At 47.0% G+C, this 26,939-nt stretch overlaps 2 protein-coding genes across 6 annotated transcripts in view; one reads left to right on the forward strand and one right to left on the reverse strand.

Annotated features, from left to right (window-relative positions):
* The window catches only part of LOC135911386 (uncharacterized), a 497,365-nt gene that overhangs the window by 340,992 nt on the left and 129,434 nt on the right, over positions 1-26,939 (reverse strand). The window lies entirely within an intron of this gene.
* The window catches only part of Pxn (Peroxidasin), a 59,878-nt gene that overhangs the window by 27,320 nt on the left and 5,619 nt on the right, over positions 1-26,939 (forward strand). For both annotated transcript variants that reach the window (XM_065443625.1, XM_065443626.1), the window contains 7 exons: positions 3,034-3,278; positions 6,928-7,233; positions 8,737-8,996; positions 11,509-11,791; positions 16,743-16,932; positions 19,953-20,070; positions 22,617-22,828. In XM_065443625.1, the coding sequence (XP_065299697.1) occupies positions 3,034-3,278; positions 6,928-7,233; positions 8,737-8,996; positions 11,509-11,791; positions 16,743-16,932; positions 19,953-20,070; positions 22,617-22,828 (1,614 nt within the window). The remainder of the gene's footprint in view (positions 1-3,033; positions 3,279-6,927; positions 7,234-8,736; positions 8,997-11,508; positions 11,792-16,742; positions 16,933-19,952; positions 20,071-22,616; positions 22,829-26,939) is intronic.

The following is a 26,939-nucleotide window of genomic DNA, read 5'->3' on the forward strand; positions in this document are numbered from 1 at the left end:
CGAGACATAACCACCAGTTTACCGACGTACTGGACAGAAAGAGTATCCACTCAATGTTGTTATTACACTGTTATATTTTTTAATTTGTTATATAGTGCCGGTTTTGTAAAAGTCTGCAAAGAACGTGCAGCCGTAGCAACTTATGAAAACTATTCCATAAAAATAGAGTTGCAGGCGTTTGATGATCAAGAATGCGACCGCCATTCGTTTCTCCCTCTCTTTCGCGGCTCTCCGCTGGCCTCTTCTTCTCGCACTGTTCTCCTCTAAATGGATCTAAGTATCACGTGGACACTACGTCATTACCAACGCCAGGTTCGCGTATTCTTTATTTTCTTGTTTAAAAACACCATCCGCATGCGATTACCATGACTCCGCGTTCTCTTTTTAGGGTGCCTGCCGGCATTCAGTGCCGTGGCGGGCCCTTCCCCGCACTCGTGCGAAGCAGTGCCGCGATGGACTCTGCGTTGTGAATGATACGCGATCGCTGCCCGTTTTGTTTACAATACGCTGTTAGAGGCCCGACAACTGACTACACAAGTAAAGAAGAGAAAGTGAAAGCAAACGGACGAAACAGGTCCCGTTGCCCACCGGCGTTTTGCCAAGACCTTCAATACGATACCGTACCGCCGTGTTTTGCAGAGACGTGCCATTGCCGTTGGTAGGGTGTACAGGTACGGACACACTAGCGGCAAAACGCGCGCGGCGCGCCGCCGGCGGCGTGCCGCGTGCCGCGAAACCTGCCGCGGAACCGGTTTGGTCTGCCGCGCAGAGGATGGGTCCAGGACCCATTTTCGGCGGCTTGCCGCGTGCCGCGAACCAATGAGAGACGTCCGGGCTTTCTCCTAAGCGCCACCTCTTGGCTACTGCCGAAGTTACTTCCAGCGGCGGCGGCGGAACCAGGATCGACGACCGAGCGCTCCGAGCCAGCCGCGACTGCTTTATGTGCATCCACGTGCTCATGTGCATCCACGGTGAAAAATGAATTTGAACCGGCAGAATATGATGGAGCAATTTCTAGAGACTGTTCGCTTGTTCCCCTTTCTATATGATAAAACCCATCCGGATTACAAAGACAAGGACGCCATAATGAACCGGTGGGTGATCATCGGCAAAACATTCGATCTGACTGGTGAGTTGTTTTCATTCTTTATCTGAGCTTCCGCTGAATGTTCACGTCGGCAGGAATGTGCGGGGGTGAGCACACTTGTTTAGAGTGCTCTAGCGGTGTGCTGCGGAGCAAAACATTCGCTTGCCCCTCGACGTCTCGGTAGCGCCAGCAGGGGTGCACCCAAAACCTTCGTCTGCGTGCCTTTTGCGCGCGCCGCCGTCGCAACAGCAGAGAACACACAATGACCAAAGCGCTCATCGTCGTCAGAACATCGTCGTCTGCATCTGCCATTGCAGGAATCAACGCGATCAGCGCGGTAGATGACGAGGGACGAGGAGCTGGCCTGCTCCGAGCAAGGAAAAAGCGCGCGACAACGGCGATGTCGCGCCTATGCTCGCGCAGTTCGAGACAAGGCGAGATCAGCGCTGTCACGTGACTCGGCGGCGGCCGCCGCGCACACAACCGATGTGGCCTCTCTGCCGCGCGGCGTTCTTGCCGCCGGCGGCGTGCCGCGCGCGTTTTGACGCTAGTGTGTCCGTACCTTACATCACCGGCACCTACGAGAACAGCGAAAGCTGAAGCATCGCGCGTCGGTGCGGGAAAGCCCTTCCATATTGCGTTTCTTTCTTTTTCTTTTGTTTCCTTATTTCTCTTACTTTTGTAAATGTGTACGTGAAAGACGACCGTTGTGGCACTACGAATCACAAACCGAAGCAAGCCACACGTGGGCGCACAAGTAAGCAACACAGCAGAACAGACGTGCGCCTACATCAACTGCGTGGAGGCGTCCTAGCAGACGAACCGGAAGTCGGAGGTTCGTTTTGCAGGCATAAGTTAGGTTCCTTTAACGCGTGCTGGATAAACGTCATTCGATATATCTGTAACGTAATTTTTTTCCTGGAGCAGTGAACTTAATTGTGCTGATCGTGATGACGGTGATGATGATAATGAGGAAGGCTGTTATACAAAAGCAAGACATACACGTTTCTTTTCTCGCGCACTCAACTGGTTACAGTCACTGTCGTCATGAGCCTATTTCTGTCCACTGTTAGACAAATTTCTTTTCCACTAATCTTTAATAGTCAATCAACTACATTACATGCCTGCGAATTTCCCGATCTCATCATACCCTCTAACATCCAGCCGCTCTGGAGTGTATTTCCTTTCTTTATTGTACCAAATTTTGCTATTCGGATAGATTACTGGTTAGCCTATCTGAACTCGCGTTTTGCTAATTGATTCAAGTCGCCATCTCCCGCTCATTAAACATTACAGCCGTAATATTCTATTGCATCACTCCTTGCCTCGTAATCAGGTTGGATAGGTGCTCCTGAATGCTTCTTATTCTTGTGTTATCGGCCGCATGCGTTAGCCAGCCCTGCCAAAACACTGTATACAATTACACTCGAAGAGTGCCGGCAAGTTGCCGTTCGCGAGTTCACAATGCGTGCCATATACGTGCCCTATGCGTTTCAACCTGTCATTATCCATCTGTAGATTGTCCACCCAAGATTTCAGAATCACCCCCCACTCCACCCCCACACACCCTTCCCGTCCAATATTACAGTGGGGGTCCCCCGTTTCTATGCTCGAGCTCAAAAGGCATTCGCTACGATGCCGCTGATTTTCGTCATTAATAGAAGGCGGGGTTTGTTGTGACGTCGGCATACGGTGAGCACTTTAAGCTGCATTAGGGCCAACACTTGTAATCACCGCTTTAACGCGCATTGGTTACAGAAGGCATCCTTTTTGTTATGTAGGCCGTGACTCTCGTTTCTTCCTTCGTTTTCTATTTGGCATCCATCGCCGTCTTCTCATTCAATTTTCCTTTTCTGTTCTTCTGGTTCTTATTAGCAGTCAAGTTACCGACCGAGGAACAATATTGAAGAATGCGTTGGGCATGTGTCATCTTATCTTTACCGCAGGATGGACCGCTGAAAAACCGGTAAATGGCCACCGCCTCCCACTGGCTCGAGCCGTGTCGACCGGCCTGGTATCCACAGAAGTAGTGGAAGGAGACTCGGAGCACTCTCACATGTTGATGCAGTGGGGACAGTTTCTCGACCACGACATGGACTTCTCCATGCCGGCCATCAGCCACGAGAGATTCATCGACACCGTCGACTGCGCCGACTCCTGCGACAACGTCATGCCTTGTTTTCCCATAGAGGCGGGTATCTTACCATCTTTCTCTTTTGTCCAAAGGATTACTGACGTGTTAGCTCCCTCCACATTCATATCGCGGTATACATATCCATCTAATGCCACAATTTTGCTACCTGCCGGAATTCCACGTAACAATATTTTCGGTTCATTTTTTCCCCTTTTACACCGACCAGTTTATGGGTAGGGTGCCGTGCATTATTGTTCTGCACGTTCAAAAAGCGTGGGCCGACCCTGGAGATAGTGCAATAAGGGGCCGACCTCACATTGCACATGAGCCCTTGAAGCACACTTCAAGCACTCTGCCACCTTGCAAAAACCTTCGGCCCAAACAGGACCCGTATGAATTATTAACCTAATTAGAACAGATACTACACTTTGCCCCGCATCGGCCATGTCTACGTTCGCACCGCCCTCTCTTTGTCGGCGTTCCAAGCGCTTGCGTATCTACTTTTCTTTCCTTCCGCTCGCCCGTGATGGTGAAACATCACACGAAACGTCACACGTCTCTAGTTTCATCTGGCTCCTTGGGGTGGCGGTCCAGTCGTCCAGGCGAACGTATATAAATATCACGGTGAATGAGTTCACACCTTTGTTCAAAATTCTGTGTCACCTCTGTGTCGTTGCTATAAACAGGTACGCGGGCCATCCACCTTCACAGAACGGAATGGCTTATGCTTTGGCGCTAAGTTAAGCTTCGGGACTTCAGAACCCCCGAAAAGATACTGCAGAGCCTCAGAGCGTACTAAATAATTTAATATTATAGATTTTCTACAACCACTTTTAGAGCGCAGCTCTTTGGCGTCCGTTCCTGGGTTTCGCGTCGTCGTCGGCGTTGTCGTCGGCCTCGTAACCAGCTCCGCCCCCCTTTCATCTCCCCAGCGCTAGCAGCGACCGACTGATACCGCTGGATGCCGCTGACGCCGCTAGAGAGTCAAGATAACGTGACTGCATAGAACACCGTCGCCGCCATGCAGAAAGAGGAGGAAAGGGTCCCCCCCCCCTGTTCTTGTGTGGCGGATAGGGTGCTCTTCAGTTGCCGACGCGCCGGTTATTTCACGTAGGCCCCGGCACGTCGACGAATACGTGACCACCTTCCCACGGCTAGACCTGGTTCTTAGCGCTGCGGAAGCGAGGGTATCATATTGTTTGTGTCGGCATCGGCGGCGTTGTCCCTGAAACCAACTCCGCAGCTGGGGTTGACTCACTATCGGCGTCAGCGGCATCATTCAGTCGCTGCTATCTCTTCCCTCCTCCCTTTATCGTGTTGTCCGCTTGCTGCGCGCGCTTCTGCCCCCATCGTTTGCCGCTGGGTGTACACGCCGCCCCCCTCCCCCTCTTCCTGCGAGTCTCCGGTTGTCAAAGCGCCGGCTCGAACTTAATTCCTTTCTTCGCTCCTCCTCCAATGCAACCCCTGTGCGGTGGCAATCAGAGAGCCAGATCGGTGGCGGCGGATCTGTATATGTGCACCGCCCGAGCCGAAATTGCCGCTGCCGTTCGCCATTGCGAAATTATCTGCCAGTTCTTTCCGAGCCATGAGCGAGATGACCGATGGAAGTCCTCCGTCTGCTGCTGCTGCTGCTAAACGAGCTGCCAGAGCAGAGGCCCAGCGCCGTCGCCGTCAGAATCCAGAGGTGCGTGCCGCCGAAGCAGAAGCTTACCGTCGCCGCCGTCGAGATGATCCAGGAGTACGCGTCGCCGAAGCAGAGGCTAAGCGCCGCCGCCGAGAAGACCCTGCCGTTCGCGCCGCCGAAGCGGAGGCTCATCGCCGCCGTCGAGAGCAACCAGCAGTAATGGTACGTTCACACTGAGGAATCCGGCGTCTACAGCGAATGGAATTCTCCTGCCGCCGAAAATCGTGTAGTTCACACTGCTTGCGGACCGCGCCGCCGGAAAGACATACAGCGCCATCTGCCCCATAAAATGCTAACCTCCAATCAAGCGCGGGATGTCCCGGATGTTCGCGCGGCTCGAAATTGCGCAGCAGTTGTCTCCACTCGCGTCGAGTTCGTGTGTTTATGTTGCGCGTCTCCACCATTGCTTGGAAAGACAATGATGAACCCCGAGCAAGAAGAGGGAGTACTGCTCGGCCTGTTGGCAAGCACCTTTCTGGCGATGCATGACGCGCAGAAGCATTCGCCAATGAGACGGCGGCAGCGGCGTTGGTGGGTTCGCCCACCAATCTCGCGACCGATGTTGTGCCACAAGTCGTCCTTCTGCACGTTGTCTTTGTGCTTCAAGTGGCGCTTATCGTAGAGGACTGGGTGGTTGCGCACCAGTTCGATCAGCATTTCGGATGTTGATGTCGCGGCGGACTTTGATGACTGCGACGACTGCGACATGACGCGAGACTCGGCCGCCATCTTTGGAAGTTCTGTTTCGCGCTCCCCGATTGGTCAGCGCCGCGCGGCGGCGAGGCAATCCGGCGGCAGCTGCCGCAAAAATCGGTACGGGAGCGATCGGCGCGGAATGGGCTATTCCGGCGGATCTCGCCGCCGCCGAACTGGGTTCCGCCGAACTGGGCGCCGCTCCAGACGCCGAATGTCTCAGTGTGAACGGGGCATAAGCGAGGCTGAAGCAGAAGCTCATCGCCGTCGCAGAGAAGACTCTACCGTTCGCGCGGCCGAGGCCGAGGCCAAACGCAAACAAAGGCTCGCAAACAGTCAGGGTGCAACAAATGTTTGCTGCGCTCAAATTTCGCATTAGGAAGTAACGTAATCGTCGGTAATTTTTTCTTTTGCTTTCCAGGAGGGGGCTCTGTCGTGATATCATGGCACGCGTAATGCGGTCATGTGAGAGAAGGACATTGCGACGTTTTGACACTCGTTCTGGCTTGCTCTATCTCCTCCTATGCTGCTACCTGTTGTAGGGCTCAATGTATCAGCATAGCAGATGAGCGAGCGAAACCGGAGGGAGTCTAAGAAAATCGCGATGTCCTGTTTTCACGTCACCGCCTTTTGCGTCACGATGTCATGGCGCAGTGACCTCCTGGGAAACGAAACCAAATGTTGATGTAGAAAAACTAATAATAAAAGCTCTTAAGGCGCTCCAGGTTGGTCCGTATTTCTTCCAAGGTTTAAAGGCCTTGCAGGCCATTAAATTAATGCGGAAAGAAAATTAGTCGTAAATTTATGTCGGCAATGTTTGTTTAATGTGAACGACACTTCAGTTGTCGTTTATGAATGCATTAGAATTCGGAGGTGTCCTTCTTCGCATCCGGAACGTTAATGAATTTCGCGAGGCCAATTTGATTAAAGTCAAACGGGAACCTGCGAATTTCTTCATAACTTTGGTTTTCGCAGAGCTTTCTGTTGTGCATATTTAATGCATAAAGATAATAAAATATGTTAATAATAATATTAAATGTATTACGTCTTGTTCAGAAATCTCTCACGGGAATAAGATGGCGCCCACCTTATTAGCAGGTCTACTAAGTTTGCATTGTTACTGAAGAGACGTCATCCGAATGCGTTCCATATCTTGGGTTCGAAGCTGTCTCTTAGAAGTCAAAGCACAGCCTGCTAGAAGGCAGCTTGCGCCATAGACTCAATTGGAACAGATTGAACAGATTGGAACAGATTGGAACAATTGGAACAGATATCACTTCAAGAACTTCCGTTCATTCGCCTCGTAACTGCGACACATTCTTTACACAGGTACCGGAGGACGACCGGCGTGTCCGGGGCCACCGATGCATCGAGTTCGTCCGATCGAGCACGGCTTGCGGTTCGGGGCGCACTTCGGTGTTCTACGGAGCGCTGGCACCGCGAGAGCAGACCAACCAGCTGACAGCGTTCATCGACGCCTCCAACGTGTACGGCAGCCGAGCGAAGCAGGCCATTCACCTGCGCAACTTGACCAGCGACCGCGGCCTCCTGAGGGTGGGGCCCCGCATGCCTTCGGGAAAGTATCTGCTGCCTTTCAACGATGGACAGCCCAATGACTGCAAGAGAAACTCCGAGGTAGGCTTTGTCGGTATGGTACGGTATGAATAACTTTATTTAGGTCCTGAGGGATCAGTCTGGGACTGATGCGGGCCGCTCCCACGTTGGTACAGAGAGGCCGAGCCCCTCTGCCGTCACACGGGCCCTCTGGACAGCCCTGAGTTGGTCCGCCAGCACTTCACTGTGCAGCATCCGCTGTCACCACTGTTCACCTCGAGAACCATCACCGGCCAACGCCAAGCAGCGCCAAAGCATGTGTTCTAAATCGAGCAAACCCCCACACTTACCACAATAGAGTGAAACCGCGCAGTCCGAATTAATTTTGCTCGTGATGACCGGGTTAGGCTACGTACGTGTCTGCAGAAGCCTTAAGGTAATCGCCTGTGGCCTATTTAATTTAGAATGTGGCAGGGGAAATGCCCTGTGCCCTAGGTAATAGTGCTTGGTGATTTCGTTGTAGGTTAACAGCTGGTCCCTGTACTCAGGAGCGGGAGATCCAGCCGCTTCAGGGAGTACACGGCACACTAATCCTCGTGCCTCCCTGTGCGCCACCTCGTCACTCCAATACATAATTTTAAACATTAGTTTAACAGCTAGCCATGTACGATGACTGCGGTCTCGAGGAACCCCTCGAACGCGTTCTGTTTTGCTGTCCGTGGTACAGTGTACAGTGACAGTCGCTCGCGACCGCGAAAGCTAGAAAATGACGCGCTGTCAGCAAAGTGTCACATTACAACCCTTCCACTTCACCATTATGACGTTGCCTCAGCTGCATACGTGGCAGTGGCAGGGACAGTGATAGAATGTTAATGAAAAAAAAATTCGCACTAGCCTTCAGTGAGTAGTTAGAAGGTACGTACTACAGAATTGCGCCCATTCATGGGCGTGGTTGCAATTAATATGAGGTGCAGCAGCGTGTAGAAGTAGTCTGTAGGATTAGCAAACCTAGGTTGCATTCATACGCTCAGAGTTATAGGGTATATTGCAATACAGAATTCAGCGCGCGCCTCTGCGTTCCTTCCCGTCGGTTTTACTTGCTTGCCTGATTAGACCAATGACATACAAGAGGCTTTAGACAACCTGACGGAATCGAGTCCAAACACTAACTTGCTATTCAATTAAAGTTCTTTGTGAGAACACATCTTGGACGCACATATACGACATACAGGGGCTTAAAACGAGTTGTTTCGTAAACCTGCGCACACCCATGTTAAAGACTATAAATTCGAAAATAATTTCACTGACCCACCAAAATACCGAAATCACTAATGACTCCCTAACATGCTCATTGGTAGAATATCAGCAGAATTTGTTCACCGGACAGCATGGTTCATAATATTTCCTTCCAGTCCTTTTCACAAGCGCTCTTAGTCCACCGCAGGCAATGCACGGTGTGACCGTATGACAAGCCGCTGTGGCTTCCGGTGTGGCATCAAAGTGCTGTCTTCGCTTACTGCGAATTTTGTGCTAAAGAAATCAAAGCTCGCTGTGCCACACTACATACGGCATGCTCGCGTGCAGATAAACGACGTGGACTGCTTCCTGTCGGGCGACGTTCGCGCCAACGAACAGCTCGGCCTGCTCGCCATGCACACGCTCTGGTTCCGCGAGCACAACCGGCTCGCCGAATCGCTTAGCGAGATCAACCCGCACTGGGACGGCGAGCGACTGTACCAGGAAGCGCGCAAGATTGTCGGTGCCCAGATGCAGCACGTCACCTACGAACACTGGCTACCTAAGATACTCGGCCCAGTGGGGATGGCCGCCATGGGCCCTTACCGGTGAGCGGCTGCAATCATGCACATACCGGATAGTTGAGCTTTAATCTTGGGAAATTTCGCCAACGTTGTGGTATGTATGTATGTACGTACGTACGTACGTACGTATGTACGTACGTACGTATGTATGTATGTATGTATGTATGTATGTATGTATGTATGTATGTATGTATGTATGTATGTATGTATGTATGTATGTATGTATGTATGTATGTATGTATGTATGTATGTATGTATGTATGTATGTATGTATGTATGTATGTATGTATGTATGTATGTATGTATGTATGTATGTATGTATGTATGTATGTATGTATGTATGTATGTATGTATGTATGTATGTATGTATGTATGTATGTATGTATGTATGTATGTATGTATGTATGTATGTATGTATGTATGTATGTATGTATGTATGTATGTATGTATGTATGTATGTATGTACGTACGTACGTACGTACGTACGTACGTACGTACGTACGTACGTACGTATGTATGTATGTATGTATGTATGTATGTATGTATGTATGTATCTAACCTCTTTCACGATGCTCTTCGATGAAATAAGTGTTCTTTAAAATTTAACCTGAGCTGGGTGGAATCAAACCTGCGTCACACGGGCACTTCAGGCACAGCAGCCCGACGCTGTGGCCCTGCGCCAAAGATGTACGCATGCAGAGAGGGAACGGTTCTCATAATTTTATTAAATAAGTTTTCACTTAATAAGTTTACGGCGTATAATGCAATATACAAATTGTAGCTGGTGAGCTTGCAATGCATATTCATTTGAAACGAATTCTGAGGATTGCACCAATTTTGATATGTGAGCTGTAAAACTTGCGGTATAAATACGCAGCTCTAGTTCAACATACTTTCGTTAGCGAACGAATTTTTTTGCCGTTGTAATACATAAATGACTGGAACGCCAGCTTATATTCCCGCATGCTTTCGGAATGAATATCTCAACACTGGTGTCATCCGTGAGAAAGCATTCCATGTGAACAAGTCTCGCGCATTCGCCGGCTACAATTCGTTAATGGCCTTGTGTGCCACAATGCAATTAGTTATAAACTTAATTAGTGAAAATTTGTTATTTAGTCGATAAAGCATTTTGATTTTTCGTGTGAGTAATGTCCACCTCTTCGAGTAATCCAGCTCAAAGGCTAGAACTGCGCTATCTGCCACAGGTGACATTAACAAAAATAATGTATCTTCTAAAGAAAAGAAAAAATGCAAATTAGAATATAGTGCAGTCTAGGAGTCCATGATAGCGAGGTTACGATACGTAGAGAAATTAAGACAGTGTCGCACAATACAACTATCTAACTTTTCAAAAATTTTAGTAAATAGCACGCAACATCACTGCAGAATTAACCGCAATACAACCAGTAAGCTGAAGCTTTACAATCAGAGTACAAAAAGAAAGATAAAGATAGCTAAATTACTGATGAGAAAGCATTTAGTCAGGATTCACACGAAGAAATGGAGTACCGCGTGTTCGAATATGCTTGCATAATCAAACAGGAAGGCGTCAGCCGGTAACGTGGGACTCCTAGCTATAGACATCGTTTGAGGAAAAGATGAATACACAAACCTATTAGTACTGTCGGAATACAAAAACCTTTCGCATATTTACTTTCCCAACACTTTTCTTAGTTTTCCAAATAAGAGCGAAGTTTGGTGTTTATTGTCATTTGAAAAAGGTCTCTGAAGCTTACTTTTAAACACATCGTGTTGCATTGACCTACGAACGCAGAGCTCCGCAGAAGCCCGTACCCAAACTTCGACCTACGACACGATTCGACCTATGACACGGCCTATGAACTCGTTCGAAAAGTGGCCATCGGCGGGTGGAACCAAGCCAAGCCGAAAAAGTATACGTGATTCGCGGGCCTTCTGCGGGAGGCAGACTTCACACGTTTCTGGCAGTGGTTCCCCTCGTACCACTCCTATTTCCCCTACGCTTTCCGCCATGCCTGGCTGTAGCCTAGGTAGGTGGTAGCAACGTAAATAAGTGAGCGCACTACAAGGCAACTGTAACATTTCTGTTGCAGCACTTTTTACCGGAAGTTCTTAGAGATTTTGGAAGAAAATGCATCTTCGACAGGAGGAAACAGAAGAAAACCCTGCTTCCGTGCTCTAAGGAACAGAACTCGATCAACCAAAGAGTAGACTTTTCACTTCCGGCAGTTATGCCTACGTACGTGTCCCAGGTCTAAGCAATTACAAAACTGGAACTCGATAGCCCGATGACATCTCGTCTGTTCGAGCAGTAAATTCATGTCGAAAGAAGTAGAGGAACGGCAACTAAAATGGTTTTGTTTTAAGTATTAGACGTTCCACCCTCCGTGCTCAAGCCTTGTTTACCCAACTGCAGCTAGTGTTTGAACATGGCTACCGCACGGGGCCCGAAACGTCTGACGTCGATGAACAACGTCTTTTCGGACAGCATCCTTCTATTTCTTTTAAATACGGAACAGCGCCACACCCTCATTTACGAGCCAATTCACCGCAGGGGCTACAAACCGGACGTGAACCCTTCGGTGGTGAACGTGTTCGCCACGGCGGCCATGCGCTTCGGTCACTTTCTGATCAACCCTGTGCTGCTTCGGCTGGACCACGACTGGAGGCCCGTACGCGAAGGCCCCGTACCCCTCAGAAGGGCCTTCTTCGCCCCGCACCTGATGCTCAGGGAAGGTGGAATCGACCCGCTCATGAGGGGCCTGCTGATTGCACCCGCGAAGCTCAGGAAGGCAGACCAGCTGCTCAACTCCGAGCTCACCGATCACCTATTCGAGGTGAGCAGACATATCGTGTCCTACCTAGGACAATTACCGTACAGATTCGTGTAAGGGCCGCATCCCACATTTGACAGCCCAAAATTTAGAGAAAGAATTTTTCATTGGAGAAGCAATCGAATTCGGCGCCCAAATGCAGCGTGCGCGTCGGCGAATTTTCCCGCGCTGTGCACTTCCGCGTGCCTCTACTAGATGGCGAAAGCTGCGTGTTGACGCCTGATGCAATGGTAAGTTCAGGGATCAGGGGTGTGCCTACAGTGTACTAGTCTACTAGTGTGCCTACAGTGTACAGTGTACTACAGTGCACTATTCTAGTACACTGTAGCAGTGGCGTAGCCAGAAATTTCGTTCGTGGGGGGCTCACTTTGCCGCTCGGCCTCCTCCTTACAGAATTAGTCGAGGGATATATATATATATATATATATATATATATATATATATATATCATTCAACAACCTCGTTTACATTTTCGTACATATGCAACGACCAGGGGAAAATCTCAATGACGCTTTCCTTTGTTAGAATGTATTGCGCAGGAGCAGCTGTCACCGCTCGTGTATTGCGAGCAATTGCTCCGAAATTATAGTCGCAACAGAGCGCACATGTAAAAAAGCAGAGTTCTGCAAAATATACGAGGGCGAGTCAAATGAAAGTGAGCCAATGCGAATAAATGATAAACGGGGTACTTTATTTAAAAGTAGTCACCATGAGTATTTAGACACTTGTCCTACTAACGAGTCGCGTAATTCCCGTCTCATAAAACTTCTTGGGTTGCTGCCTCAAAAATCTGTAAATGACTACACGTCATCTTCCGACGCGAATCTGGTTCCCTTGAGCAGTTTTTTTCAAATTTTACCAAATGTGGAAGACGCAAGGAAACAGGTCTGGGCTGCATGAGGAATGTTGCAACGTTTCCCACTTGAACTTTGCCAGTTTCGTATTAACCACATCAGCGACGTAGGAACGGACAATGTTGTGAAGCAATATGTCCCCAATGCTCAATTTTCCACGTCGTTTGTTCTTGATTGCGACACGCAGCCGATCCGACCTTTCACAATATCTGAAACGATTTAGAGTCTCTCCAGGTTTAGAAAATTTGATCAATAATGGCCCCTAACGATCTAAAAAGAAGTCAACACTTTTCCGGCAGAAATGACGGCCTTTGTTTTCCTTGGGAGTGGTGAATTCAAATGCTTCCACTGTAAGCTTTGCCGTAGTGTTTCAGGCTAGTAGTAGCGGCACCATGAGTCATCCTCGGTCACAATTGCAGACAAAATGTCGTCACCCTCATCTGGGGTTCTTTGACGTGCACTTAAATCTAAGTATGCGGGTGTTTTCGCATTTCGCCTCCATCGAAACGGAGCCGCCGTGACCGGGATTCGATCCCACGACCTCGTGCTCAGCAGCCCAACACCATAGCCACTGAGCAACCACGGCCTTTTCAATTGTGTTGGAGATGATTGCACGGTGGCTTTGGCCCGGCCATGGATGGTCTTTGTAACTTTCATGTCCTTCTTTGATCAGTTTGCTACAATGCTTCACAGTGGCCAATGAAACGCAATGTTCAACGCATACGGCAGCCATATGGCGAATGATTTCTTTTTAGGAAACATCTTCATTTGTCAAAAACCTCTCGACACCAAGCTGTTCAACTTTTGGAGTGTCCAATATGTCACGTAACCCTGTTCAACCCAGTGTATGAGAACATTAAAGAACATTTAACCTCACCTCTGCATGTCACTTGTAAATAAGATGCGTATGTGCTACGCGCATGCCTCGAAAATAATGAACCGAACCATTATTGCGCGGTGCGGGTTGTCTCACTTTCATTTGACTCGCCTTCGTACATTAGAAATGTGAAGATACAATGGAATATACATATGTGAAGATACAGCGTGATACAGGGCAAAAATTGGTAATGGAAACAAAGTTCACTGCGCATATACAGAAAACCTCGCAACAAAATGTTTAAATATACGTACAAGTCTCCAATAAATCTAGGTACCTAAGAAAAAGTCACTATATATAATGCGTCAAACAAGGCAAATAAGCAGGTTGCGCAACCACAGATTCACAGATCACAGCACCCCCCCCCCCTCTCCCTCCACTCCCAAAATGTATCGCGTGCGACAGAAGGCGGCGCGCTTCCTCCCCACTTTTCTCCCTTGCGCACACAAGCGAACGCGTTGCAATCCGTCGAGTCACCGCAATGCTGGCGGCGAGCGACTATGCATTGTTTTTTTTTTTCTCGTCTGCTAGCCAAAAGCGTCCAAAACTCTGCCAGGTGAAAAGGCAGTCGGCCAGAGAAAAACGAACGCGCATCCAAGTGCGCCGCGCGGTTGTCGATGCAGCACTAGAAAAACGCATGCGCTCTGGCTGGATTGGCAGCCCGTGGGTTGCGAGAACAAAAGAAAAAGATGAGAAAGAGGCTTAATGTATCCTCGCGAATAAAAGTCTAGGTAGAAAAATAAATAAGAATTTAGTTACAATGGTGGCTTTAGTGTCTTGACATGGATGCTTTGGCGCAGGTGAAAAAAAAATCATACTCTTTTCTGTGACCTGATGGCACAAATGAACCACCACAACGCTTTGTCTCATCGGACCTCGCTGCGTGCTTTGTCAACTTGTCTGATAGTACGTTGATTTGGCTTGTCTCGTTGTATGGCCCGATGTACGACTTTAGAAAGGTCGATGCACCTTTGGCGTCAAATATTTACAACAGCATTAAACCCACAAAATTCCGGAATCGAAAATCTAAAACACGACTTTGGAAATGTCAATGCACCTTTCGCATCAAAATGTTATGAGAACTTTACACCCACAAAGTTTCAGAATTGAAATCCAAGCGCTCGGTAGATTCCGCGGCCTCCACGAGATGCCGAGACGAGCCCGCTCGCCATCAAAACACCCTTGAAATTTTGTGCTCAGTCGGGCTCCTTGCGTTACGGTATGTGACTCCCGATGCATGGGCGTTTCCGCGAAATCCAGCCCGATTTCGCTATGTTCGCGCTAAAATGTCTTTTCGAGCATGAATTCAGGACATTCTAGACAAAATCGAGCATGGTTTCCGGCGCCGGGAGTTGTTTTGGTCGGCGGCGCATGACTGCACGAAAAAATTTCGGGGGGGGCTCAAGCCCCATAAGCCCCCCCCCCCCCCCCCCCTGGCTACGCCCCTGCACTGTAGGTGTGCCGGCAGTCGCCGCCTGCGCCGACGTCATTTCGACGAAAATGTTCGGTCCCGTGCAAGTGCCGCACGTCGTTAAAATTGTGAAAAAAAAAGTGCTGCCCTTACGCGAGTCTATACGGTATCTCTGTGCCACTACCTTTCAATCATAACTGGGCGTGTATTTTTTTTATTACCCTACTGCATGACTTACCTGTATGTGGTGGCTCTAGCATTCTGTATACGTTCGCATAAGTACTATGCGGGGCTTTTCACACGCTTTATTGGAGACCGCAACGGCTCAGCATTCGTTTCGAAGTGTGTCTACGCTACGAATCACGGCACAATATCTACTTTACTATAATGGATAGGCTATAAAGATGTTTTGACTGTTTTCTCGGCCCTTGACGTGACTGCAGCTCTTGTCTTCAGGCCACCCAGGACTCACTTGACTTCAGGAAAAGCACGGGTCTTTATGCAATGAGTAAATTTGCTCGCTATGTGCTTTGCTTATACTCTCAGCCGTGAACGTTGTCGACATTTGGGCCTTTCTCTCTCGCTAGGAGCGGTTACAAAGGGGAAGGGAAAAAAAGGTTGGCCCCCCGATGGTCGTTTGGTTTTGGGAGTGGGCAAATATCCGTCCCTTTCGAATAACGAATAAAACAGTGCCCTATTCTATTCGGTCTTCGAATTGAATAGTCGCTATTGGAAAATGCGAATATTTTTCAAATACTTTTCGAATAATTCAAAATGTCAACTGCGCCCAATTAAACATGAAATTGGAGAAAATGTACGGTAAAATATCACGCCTGCTGGCACAGGACAGGAAGCTACTCGTTTGCTCCGAATTCTCCATTTGTGCTTTGAATAAACAACGCTTAATGACGAACCATGCAATGACAGAAACTTGCTAACATTGAGAATACTAGGATGTGAGCATACTTTTATACTTCTATAGGTGTGACAACGGCTGTTCATTATTCCAAAACTATTCTAAAAACTATTTGTCATTCGATTCGAGTCTAGTACTATCCATTTGTATTCGATTCTGCCTCAAAAAAAACATCACTATTCCACATACCCCGTACTCGCTTTTCACTGTGTGCAATTTTTCAGCCAAGAGGTGCCGTTCGATGAACGCGCTGGCCGAACGCGTGTCCGTTCCCCCTTGTACAAATGTACCGGCGTGGGCGCAATGCTTCCGGAACTGTAACGCCGCAGTTTCGTAAAATTAGGCCATTGCAGTCGGGAACGGATGTATTTCTACGGCGCCTGGTAAGCCTCCGGGTTTCGGTTTATGCTGCTCAACAGCACATGACTCGTGTGCTCGCTATCGCTGTTGTCATTTTGCTATTCGACCGAAACTGCAATTAATTAAAGACTATATGTGCATATTTATCCACTTGTACTTGTGAATGTGCAGAAAAGCTGTCACTGCTCCTTAGAATACCCATTTCACTGGAGCGTTATGACCGATTCCTTTTGTAAGATGGATCAACCAACTTTTTTTTCTCTGTTCCTTTGGAACCCTATCCGTTTTCACTGAACGTATAAGTTACAAAGCCACAGAGCGACACCTTTAGTGCCTGAACCCCGCGGAAAAAGCTGCCCGTGTATCTACACATCCTTGCAGACCAAGGACAGTTCTCATCACGTAAATGAAAACTTTTTTAAACAGCACTCTGTGTCAACTCAGTTGGTGTGCAACGAGAATTTTCCCTTATTTTATCAGGTATAGGCTTCAACGCGATGCGCCACATTTGACACAGCAACTTTTCGATCTCGCAGCCCGCCCTAGTGGTGGCCCAGGACTTGGCCTCCTTCAACATTCAACGGGGTCGAGACCACGGAATGCCGGGATACAACAAGTGGCGTCAGTTCTGCAACCTCTCACGGGCCGAGAGCTTCGACGATCTACGTCACGAGATACCCAGCGCCCAGCTCAGGCGCAAATTGGAGCGCCTCTACAAGACACCCGGTGATTCCCTCTTGTATCCTGAATAACGATCGCTCGCCACGTGCCGCTGATGAAGTAATTTTGAGTTCTTAAGCACATCGCTACAAATTAAAGTGCAGCTCGGAAAATGTGAGAAGAAACACCAATTTGGAATCCATGCTGTCACAAACCATTCACTTTACCTTCATCCCTAATTATTACTAAGTGGTCCCTACATTGTACAGCAACATGGCCCTCATATCTTTAAAATAAAATATAAGCGTTCTGAACGCTTTCTTTACATTTTCATCCTAGTTCACCTTGTATAAATATAATGCCTGCACATTTAAGCTTCAGCAGAGAAAAGAGCACAGTAAACGTGGAGGTCCGTACTACAAAGGCTGTTATGAAAGAGAAAAGCAGTGGCCTTTGATCGAGCGTATCTCTTCGTTAACCAGAGTTCTTTCGCGTCACCGTGTCAAGAGAGGTGGTCCATTGACAGCAATAAGTCTATATGTTACCATTCTTTTAGTAGTATACGTATAGTATATTTTTGTTACGTATGTTGTCATCATATCTGAATTGTCGGCACCAGTGCCTAGGTTATTAGGTCTTAAAAAACACATTGTTTTGTCAAAGGTTTTGGTGCATTTTGCGGTGTTCATGTCTCACTCTAATGTTTGGAGCAGTACCAGGGCATTTGGTGATGAAACGGTCAATCAGTGTTAATTTGTTGCGTGGTTATTACTGTCCGAATGGCTTGTGTCAACTCCTCGTCTACTTATCTCCACAGATCAGCTTGGTTTCTTTCATGCATTAGACAGTCGTATCCACGTCTCACACCTACAGCTCAAATAAATAATGTTTAATTGTTGTAATGAACAAAAACCGACATTTCCAAACGCTACACATTTGCGATTGTTTTACTGCCGATTCTGCATTCGTCATGACTTCTTAGCTTAGCCGTCTGGAATAAACTTTAAATACGTAAAACTGCGTTGCCGAAAGTTTTGCATAGCTAGCGTGCATATATGGCGAAATGTACCAACATTTATTGTCAAGGTGTAGATCGAGAGCAAGGACAGGAAAGGCAGGGAGGTCAACCACACGTGCACCCAGTTTGCTACCCTACATGAGGGGTGGGGGAAAGGGGAATAGAAAGAGGAAAAAGGGAGAGACTAAGCACTGAGTGCGTGAGTGCGAAGTTGTCTCGCGTATTCAACGGTTCACTTGCTCGTCATCCATCAAAAACACCCTGTGCCGGTCAACAGCGAAATTTCCGAGACATAAAAGTCACTTCAAGAAATAACAACTTCTGATCGAAATTATATGTGGGATTTATCCTAGTTTAGCTGTTGTGCTTTTTCTTACATTTTGCTTCAACAATAAAGTTGTCAGAAGTACGAGAACAGTTCATAATATTTCCGAGGCGCATCAGTAGAGAAGCCGTGCTTTCCCTTGCGGCCGCCTCTTGACCATATGCACGAACGTTCCTCTCATTACAACTGGCTGTGACTCGACGCCGGTATTCCGCGAAGCAAAATGGGGGGGGTGATGTCCTTTCCCTCACTCTCGTTTCACCACACAATTCTCAGCTTCATTATAAATCTTCGTTCCCTCGCGCAAAAACAACTCCGCAGGACGCTGTTTCAAATTGGGCTCTAACTGGATTTAATTAATGTATATTATGGGGTTGCCCGCGTCAAAACCGCGATCTGATTATGAGGCACGCAGTAGTCGGGTGCTCGGGAAATTTGGAGCCCTAACTACCGCTAGCTTTGAAGTTGTCAAAACATTTTAGCGCAGATCTTGGAACTACAACTTTTATTGCATGGAGAGATAGCAGCCTTTGGCCTACCGGTGCCTACGTGGGCGGAGGCACCAACATAGCCCGGGGGCTTGTGCCCTCGGACCCTAGTTTCTCTGGACTAAAATAAAGTTCTTGCCATGCCATGCCAGATAGCAGAAAGTATTTCTGGGGTATAGGAATGCTGGAACGGCCTTTCTAAAGTTTTGTTTCCGCAGCTGAAAAGTGAAGCAAGCTGCTATTAGGAACACTCAGGTGATCAGGTGCAGAAGTGTACCGCATACGCTAATGCAGTCTTGGCGTGGGGCATGCAAAAAAAAAAAACTAAAGTTCAGATGAAATAAAAAATAATTCTTATCCACGCGAAAGTAAGCGCAATGCTACAAATGAGAGCCACACACGCTCATCAAAAATACAACTATCTTGAACAGCGGGGATTGAATTAATCATTAAATTATAGGGTTTTACGCCTCTCAAACCATTTTCTGATTATGAGGCACGCCGTAGTGGATGAGTCCGGAAAGTTCGACCACCTGGGGTTCTTCAACGTGCACCTAAATGTAAGTACATGGATGTTTGGGTACTGAATTCGGGAGCAACGGCTTTCCGGATGGATTGTTTCAGCATCTTAACTAATCCAGGAGGCTACCAGATTGCTGCACGACGCTGAATTAATCGTTAACTTGAAAACCAGTAACGTAAAATGGGGGAAGCTGGTTCTTCATTAATCCGCAAGGAGTTCCTCATACTAGGTGATATCTGCAGAACTGGTTTCACAGAAACATTTAGATTCAGCGCGTAGACCATTGCACAACTCCAAATGTTTCTTTAGATTAATGGCGACTTCCGGCCGGGCGCTATTTTAGGTTTAGCTGTATTTAAAGCTCCATATTACCGTGTGACATGGCGGACTTTTAATTATCAGCTGCCTATTTGGCCCAAAGTGGAAATTTAGAACGCCTTGCGCTCTATATAAGTGTGTACTTTTACTCCATCAAGCCCATTTTTCAGCCGAAAATAGGCAGTTTTAGAAATAGCTTACGCAAGCCATTTATCTTACACAAGCGGCTCTACTGTACTCCATATACATTCTTTTGAACGCCCGGTGGACGGAGTTCTCCAAGCACTTCTAAAACTCCCTAATATCATACGTTCACGAGGTCCTTGCGTCAATATAGGTTATCCCTCTGCCTGCCGTCAAGAAAAAGCTCTTTTTCTCTTGGTGACATCCTGGTTTATTTCTCTTCGCTCTCAGACAACATCGACGTCTGGGTGGGCGCTATCGGTGAAGAGCCTTTGCCTGGGTCGAAAGTGGGACCGACGCTGACCTGCCTGTTGAGCCAGCAGTTTTCACGATTGCGGGACGCTGACAGGTGAGCATTGACGTCACGGGCAAAACCCGTAAATCAGCCACCAGAATATAACAACAACCGTTATGCGAATGTTTCAGCACAAACGAACGCACATTCTTCAAGTTTGTCAAAGAATCGCAGGATTATAATAGGTTCGTAACATGGCAGTTACCACCACGTTACCGCACAAACCAGAGATTATTGCAATATTGGTACAGCATTCCATGTGTACTGCTGTAGTCATATATTGGAGTCTCTAAACCAGCGAATTATAAAAAGAAAACTTTCGCCATAAATATGTGCTCCAGTAAAACAGGTAACTTCGTCGCCCTTGGACGGCACAATTCGGTATCACGGTTCCCAAACGTCTCTTCTGGCGTGCATTGCCGGTTGTATTGCAGCATGGTTCGGCTGCGACAAAGATGAATGAAGAAAAGCCACCAAATCAACAAACTACGCACGCGTCTTGTCAGAAGAAACGTGACAAAAAGTTGAGAAGGCTTTGCGACCAAGCAGGGACAGACAAGACAGGCGAGAGCCCCACAATGCAAAATTTTTGCATTTGTCAATTTCCGTCTGTTTGTTGAAGCATAGTGAGCGCAGTTCATGACACTATACCAAAACAATTAAGTCGAATTTAAACGCATATAAAACATATTTTTTAAAAAGAATGGATGCATGAAGAGAAGCGATACACACCAAAGCACTAGCCTAACCTTGGATGAACATGAGGGCAATATCAGAAGAAGAAAGAAGCGGCTGGTGTCCTACTTCAGGAAATGCAGTTATCCGAAATTCCGAGAAACTAATCTTGCACAGACATCATAACAAACTAATAGGATAGATACTACAGACAAAAAATAGGTTTGCCGTTTGTATTTGCCCTACTGTAACATGACATCAGTTGCGATATCGTGCAAGGGATCACTGTATCTTGTCCTTGGTCCTTCGATTTCCTTCTTTCTAAAGTTTCGCTTATTTAGCTTTCGTGTCATGTATTATACATCACTGTTCTTTCTGGAACAAATAATTAGAAGTTAGCGCTCCTCACGTTTTTTCTTTTCCTTTGCCTGTATTCTCGCACCCCTTATATATATCAATGTTGTCATGTGTCGTTCATTGCACTTTTTATCACTGAGCACATTACGGAACTGTCACAGCTGTCGATTTATTCCCCTTGCACATGAACGACTTCCATTTTTGCACGAGACTTCGTAAACGTTGTCGCTAATTTGAATAACAGGAAGGCGTGCTAAAGAGATTGCACATGAGACGCGAAGAGTGCTGCGCATCCTCGAATCTGCACGAGCCTTGTCTGGTATGTATAATGCGACACGTTTTATAAACACCAGACCAGCTTGAAATGCGAGATTACGTTCAATGATCGGGCTCGCCGTTTTCCTTTTCACGGCAGTGCTGCTTTTCTTTTTCATTCATTTTTCATTTTTTCATTTTCATTTCATTTCGTTTTCATTTTTCATTTACATTCATTTCATTCTTCACCCATGGATGAGCCTTGTGCCTATAGGATCCGTCTGTTTACTGCAATAAAGAGCTAGATCTATACGTTCACTACTTCCGGTACTTCTACGTCTTCGCCGCCCATGTACATCGTGATGACATTATATTACGAAAAGGCCCAAGTGCGTACTCTGTCAATCGTAAAGTGTGCATCGTACTTCTGTACGGCGGCCACGCGGACAGCGCGGTACCCGTCACTCGTCGCAAGTACAGGCCAACGCCGCAACAAGGTGGCGCGTGTTCACGTGCTCCTTGGGCTCGCAATTAGGAGATCTTCAACCCAGCAGTTACCGCTAGGTGGAGCTGGCGCAGCCCGCAGGCGCCAAGATACTTCACCCAGCCAGAGCCGTATAAAGAACATCGACCTTCCAGACATGGTGCACGGTTTTCAAAGCTGACGGAAGCGTAAAGTTGTGAGTGGTCTGTGTATGTACAAGAGGCGTTTAAAGTATTGGTGGAAATAAAGCAGGGAAGAGATGGGGCCGGGTTCGCTCAGGCATGGGCAACATTGCGAGGTAATGTATAGCAAAACGCTAGACTGCAATAGATACAATAAAGCCCGATACGCTCACGCAGACTAGGTGAACATTTCTGAGCACCCTGTTTCAAAAAGGATGCCATTCGAAATTATTATAACCATCACTCGGCTACTCGACCACTTTGGCAGGTGTTATTCACATTGCGTGTAGTGATAAAAAAACAGAACTGATTTATTGGCAATGTGGGGAGGCGAAGAAGAATAAACAAGGTTTTGCTTGTATTCTGTTCATGCCTGTCTTGGTTTGTTCATATATATAAACACGCACACGCACGCACGCACGCTCACACACACACACGCACACAAACACACACGCTCACACACACGCACGCTCACACACAAAAACACGCACGCTCACACACACACACACACAAGCCAAAGACAAAGAACTAATTTACTCTTAATGACGGCACACGAAGAAACAAAACATTGCGCTTGTATTCTGTTTGACTTTGGAATGTTAGAGTGATAACTTTCAGCGGACTTCACCCGCTCTCATTTTGTGCAGACTGTGGTACCTGAACGAAGGCACCTTCACTGCCGAACAGCGAGAGGAACTCAAGCGCTCATCGCTGGCCCGCGTGCTCTGCGAGAACGGGGACAACATCACGCACGTCACACGCGACGTGTTCACGCTGCCGGACAGACAGGCCGGCGGCATCGTCCACTGTCGGGAGATACCGGCGCTGAACCTCGAACACTGGAGGGAGCGAACTCCAGGTCAGTTGATGACCGTGTTACTTCCTCAAGGAAGGCGAAAAAGGATGTTTGCCTTCGCCATTTTAGTGTAGCGTTTTCGTAATCATCATGCATGTTCAGTTATAGTACCTATTAAGAAGATTATTCAGAGCACGATAACTTCTAAGCAGGAAAAGAACATTTGTGGTAAGACATATATAGCACGGAAATGAAATGAATAATTATGCCTAGGTTTTTCAGGTTCCAAATGAGAAAAGTAGCCAAAATGGTTCGAAAATGGCCAGGAAAAAAGTTGCCACACTATGGAAAAATTTTGCCTCTGCTTTTATTGTGTTAGTGTAAAGACATTATTATCACGACCAACGCTTAAAGCTGCTTTTAGTGAATATAGCAACATATAAAGAACATTATGGAGCGTGTATAAACGACTAAAGCTAACGGCGCTTTGATTAGCGTGTTATGTGACCAGAATATTAGGCACACACTAGAAAAATTGTCACAAGATCAGAATCGCAGCTGCAGTTCAAGTGTAAGTCTTTGAGTTCATTTCGGCAATAATTTCTGGAGAGATATCGAAGCTGGAGCTGGTCAAGTACCTCAGTCACAGACCGAACTTCATCCTTACAACCGAGACTAGGAGATCATCGGACATTGTGTTTCTCAGGTCAGTTTTGATCAAGGTTGTCACGGAGAAAACTCGCTCGGCTTCTGCGTTTGATATGGCAAGACAAGTTGCTTCGCTGCTTCCTCTGCAGGATGCGCCATGAAACACGAAGACGGAACACGCTGTGACGTCACTAGCGCGAAATCCTTTGCATGAAATGAAAGCGCCCGCGTCGAACTGACGATGACGGCGGACCAGCTGGAAAATATTTGAAGTGCCCTGGTCGTGCGGTGGCCTAAATAGTCATTAATGTTGCTGCATAATAGGAGCTACACATATTTCTGTTCAATTTTTACAATAGCCAAGCTATTTCAAAAGTAGCCATAAAAGTAGCCAAGGCACAATTTTTTTTTCCCGCCGACATCAAAAAGTAGCCAGTTTGACGCAATTTAGCCAAATCTGGCAACCCTGAAATGTATCCTAATGAAAAAGAAAGGTTCGCTGCCATCATAGTTGTTGGTCAAATATCGCGCTATATGTAAGCCTGTTAGCTGGAGCTTTCATCGGGTGCGTATTAGGGTTTATATAGAGGTATACCGTAGGTGCTCGTATAAAGGCCGCACTTTTTCCCGCAATTTTGATGAATTACGGCCCTAGCGGATCAGAGTAAGTCCAAAGCTACTTGCAGCACAACTCCAATGCCACTACGCCACCCCACCAGGTAACATGAATTACAAGGCGGTGCACAATGAAAGTGCGGAAACGCTAATCGGTCTCTGATTAGGTAATCAAAAACAAAAGAGTGTTTCAAAGGAAGAAGGAGGCTTGAAGTGATTAACAGCGATAGAACAAGGAGTGCCGCAGAAGTCTTTCTTTTTTAACGTTCCTACAAGGCGCCTTCATTCGTCTTCTCATCGAAGACAAATCCCCAGCCTCTGATGAAGTAAAATGCACATAATATATTTTGTAATGATTTTTTCAATGATAATCGATTCCCTATCGTCCTCACAGGACAGTGAGCGTTAGGTTTGGAAATACGTTTACGTTTGAAGAAGTTGCCCAGCTTAGTTCAATTGACAATGTCGTTTCTCTCAAATGACTAAACATTCGACTGCAGCGCCCACATAATGTCACTGAGTGCGGGTTTCATTCGATACAAACTACGTTACAACTTACAATGCGACAAAAAGAAATTATAGGCTTTAACTTGACAAAACAACGATCTAAATATTTATGAGGCACGCTGTATTGAGATACTCCTGAAATTTGGACCGCTTGGGGTTCTTTAACGTGCACCTAAATATAAGTACACAGGTGTTCTCGCATTTTGACCTCATCGAAACAATGCGACAAGAGTACCTTGCCTTTTTTCTGTATTTCTAACAGACGTAATGCCAAGGCTATGGCCACCGCTTCGCAAAGCTTTCGCAAAAACAGGCGGGGATGATCCTTTAAGTGCAAAGGCTGAGGAAACATGTGGTCTATAAAAGGAACCACTTTGTTGTTGGCTGACCACGTGTCAACCTTGTCTTGTTTGTCTGTCTGTAAAGGTCATCACCTGAACTCTTGAGCAAACTTGCCACCCCGTCCCCGTGGCCAAGTAAACAGCAGTAAGCTGTTTGCTGTAAACATATCTTCAAACGTCATAGCTAAAATTGTGTCATAGCCGTTGTACTTACTTATATATCGTTCGCAAATTTCTATGCGCCACGGGCAGGCAGGCCACTCCGTAAGTGCTGGCAAATCTTTACCGAACATTGTTTTTTTTTTCATATATTAGAGCCTCGTTGTTATTTATTAGATTGCTGTTTATACATTGTCGGCTTCTTTATTTTCTGTGCTAACTGGATGTCTTAGACCTCGAAACCCCGGGAGAAATATTGGCGAACTTCATAGCGTCGTGAATAAAATTTTATTATAATAACTTTTCAATGAACAAGTTTTGGTTTTCGCTTCCCAGTATGTGCATGCATGGTGACGTCATGACAAAGAAGGAGGTCACGTGGGAACAAGATATCTTGGCACTCCCTTCAGCTCGCTCGGTAGCCCGCTATATGGAGCTGTTCACTGCGCGGTTCCGTGCGGCATCATGACAAACCACCTAGCGAGTTTGAGTTGGTGCCGCGACGTCGTGATGACCTGCTGCCACGTGACCACCTGTGTCATGACGTCACTACACATACACATTCTGGTAAACGAAAGCAAAACTCATTCGTACAAAGCTGTTGGAGTAAAAAAAAGTATTTTTATTTTTATTTATTTTTATTTTTATTTACAATACTGCCAGTCTCATATCGAGACCATAGCAGGTGGGCATATGATTATACATACATTTCATGGTTTATATACCGAATGGTGTCACTAAATATTAAGACACTCTGAGGCTTGCCCGTGCGTTTTCAAGGGTTGCCAGTCTCTGAACCTCCATTTACTGCGAGGGAAAAATACGTAAATCAAAAATTGTCACGCCACTATTTGCTTAGAGAAAAGGCGACTCACGAGTGTGACGTAGAATTTGGAGGAGGAAACAGTTTTCGAATGACGTAGAATTCAGAGGAGGAAAGACTTTTCGAATCGCTCATATTTACGAGCGCTTCCCCGTGACGTGTCAATTTCCTAGACTTTTAACCAGGCATAACAATAATAAAAAGAAGGCAATTCGCGCGTAGCATCTACGCATGTCACATAAACATATCAGATCCTGCGTAACACGAACATCATCAGATATATGTGGCAGACAAAGTATGAGGCGTAGCGTACACATAAACCTTATAATATCAATCAAGAGGCAACCTACACCTATTCTATACTCTGCATCGCACACTTTCTCACTCTAAAAAAAAAAAAGTTGCACTAGAGCTAAAATCACCACTCTTCATCACTGGCAGGCCAAGGATGACGCTCAACATTAGCTGCGGCGCTCCACAGATCAAGGACCAATTAAGCTTCTCACTTCCTTCAAATAACCTTTTTTCCGCAAGTTCCTGGACACCTTTACGGCCGGCCAGAGCCTGATGAGGCGCCGTGTCCATCCGTATTAGATTTCCCACGGCATTCAGCAAGAGTACATGGTCGAGAGTGGCGGTTTCGTCATTTTAAAGGTGCATCTTTGAGAACGCGCTGTGCGGCATGACATAACAAACATTGAGTGGGTATATTGTTTGAAGCCTTGCCAAGTTATCTCTCTTGAAATGTGCTACCATGTTATGGCGGAACACGACTAGGACACGTTCAGCCGGTCACTGGAACGCTAAAAACAAGGTGACGCGCATATGCGCAGAGGAACCTGTGCACGTAGTCCTGGTTAATAGGGTGGTAAATAAAACTGCAAAATATTTTTTTTCTCTCTTCTTGGCCCAGATGTAGTGACCCCACACAAGGGTGCAAAGAGTGTTAGTACGGAGTATTCCTTTGTGTGTGCGTGTGCGTGCGTGCGTGTGCGTGTGTGTACCCATACCCTTGTGTGTACAACATACCCTTCCCGACGGCCTTACACCGCTCCCATATAGGGCCTCATACAGCGGAGCA

This window comes from Dermacentor albipictus, chromosome 6 (assembly GCF_038994185.2).
Source record: "Dermacentor albipictus isolate Rhodes 1998 colony chromosome 6, USDA_Dalb.pri_finalv2, whole genome shotgun sequence".
NCBI lineage: Eukaryota > Metazoa > Arthropoda > Arachnida > Ixodida > Ixodidae > Dermacentor > Dermacentor albipictus.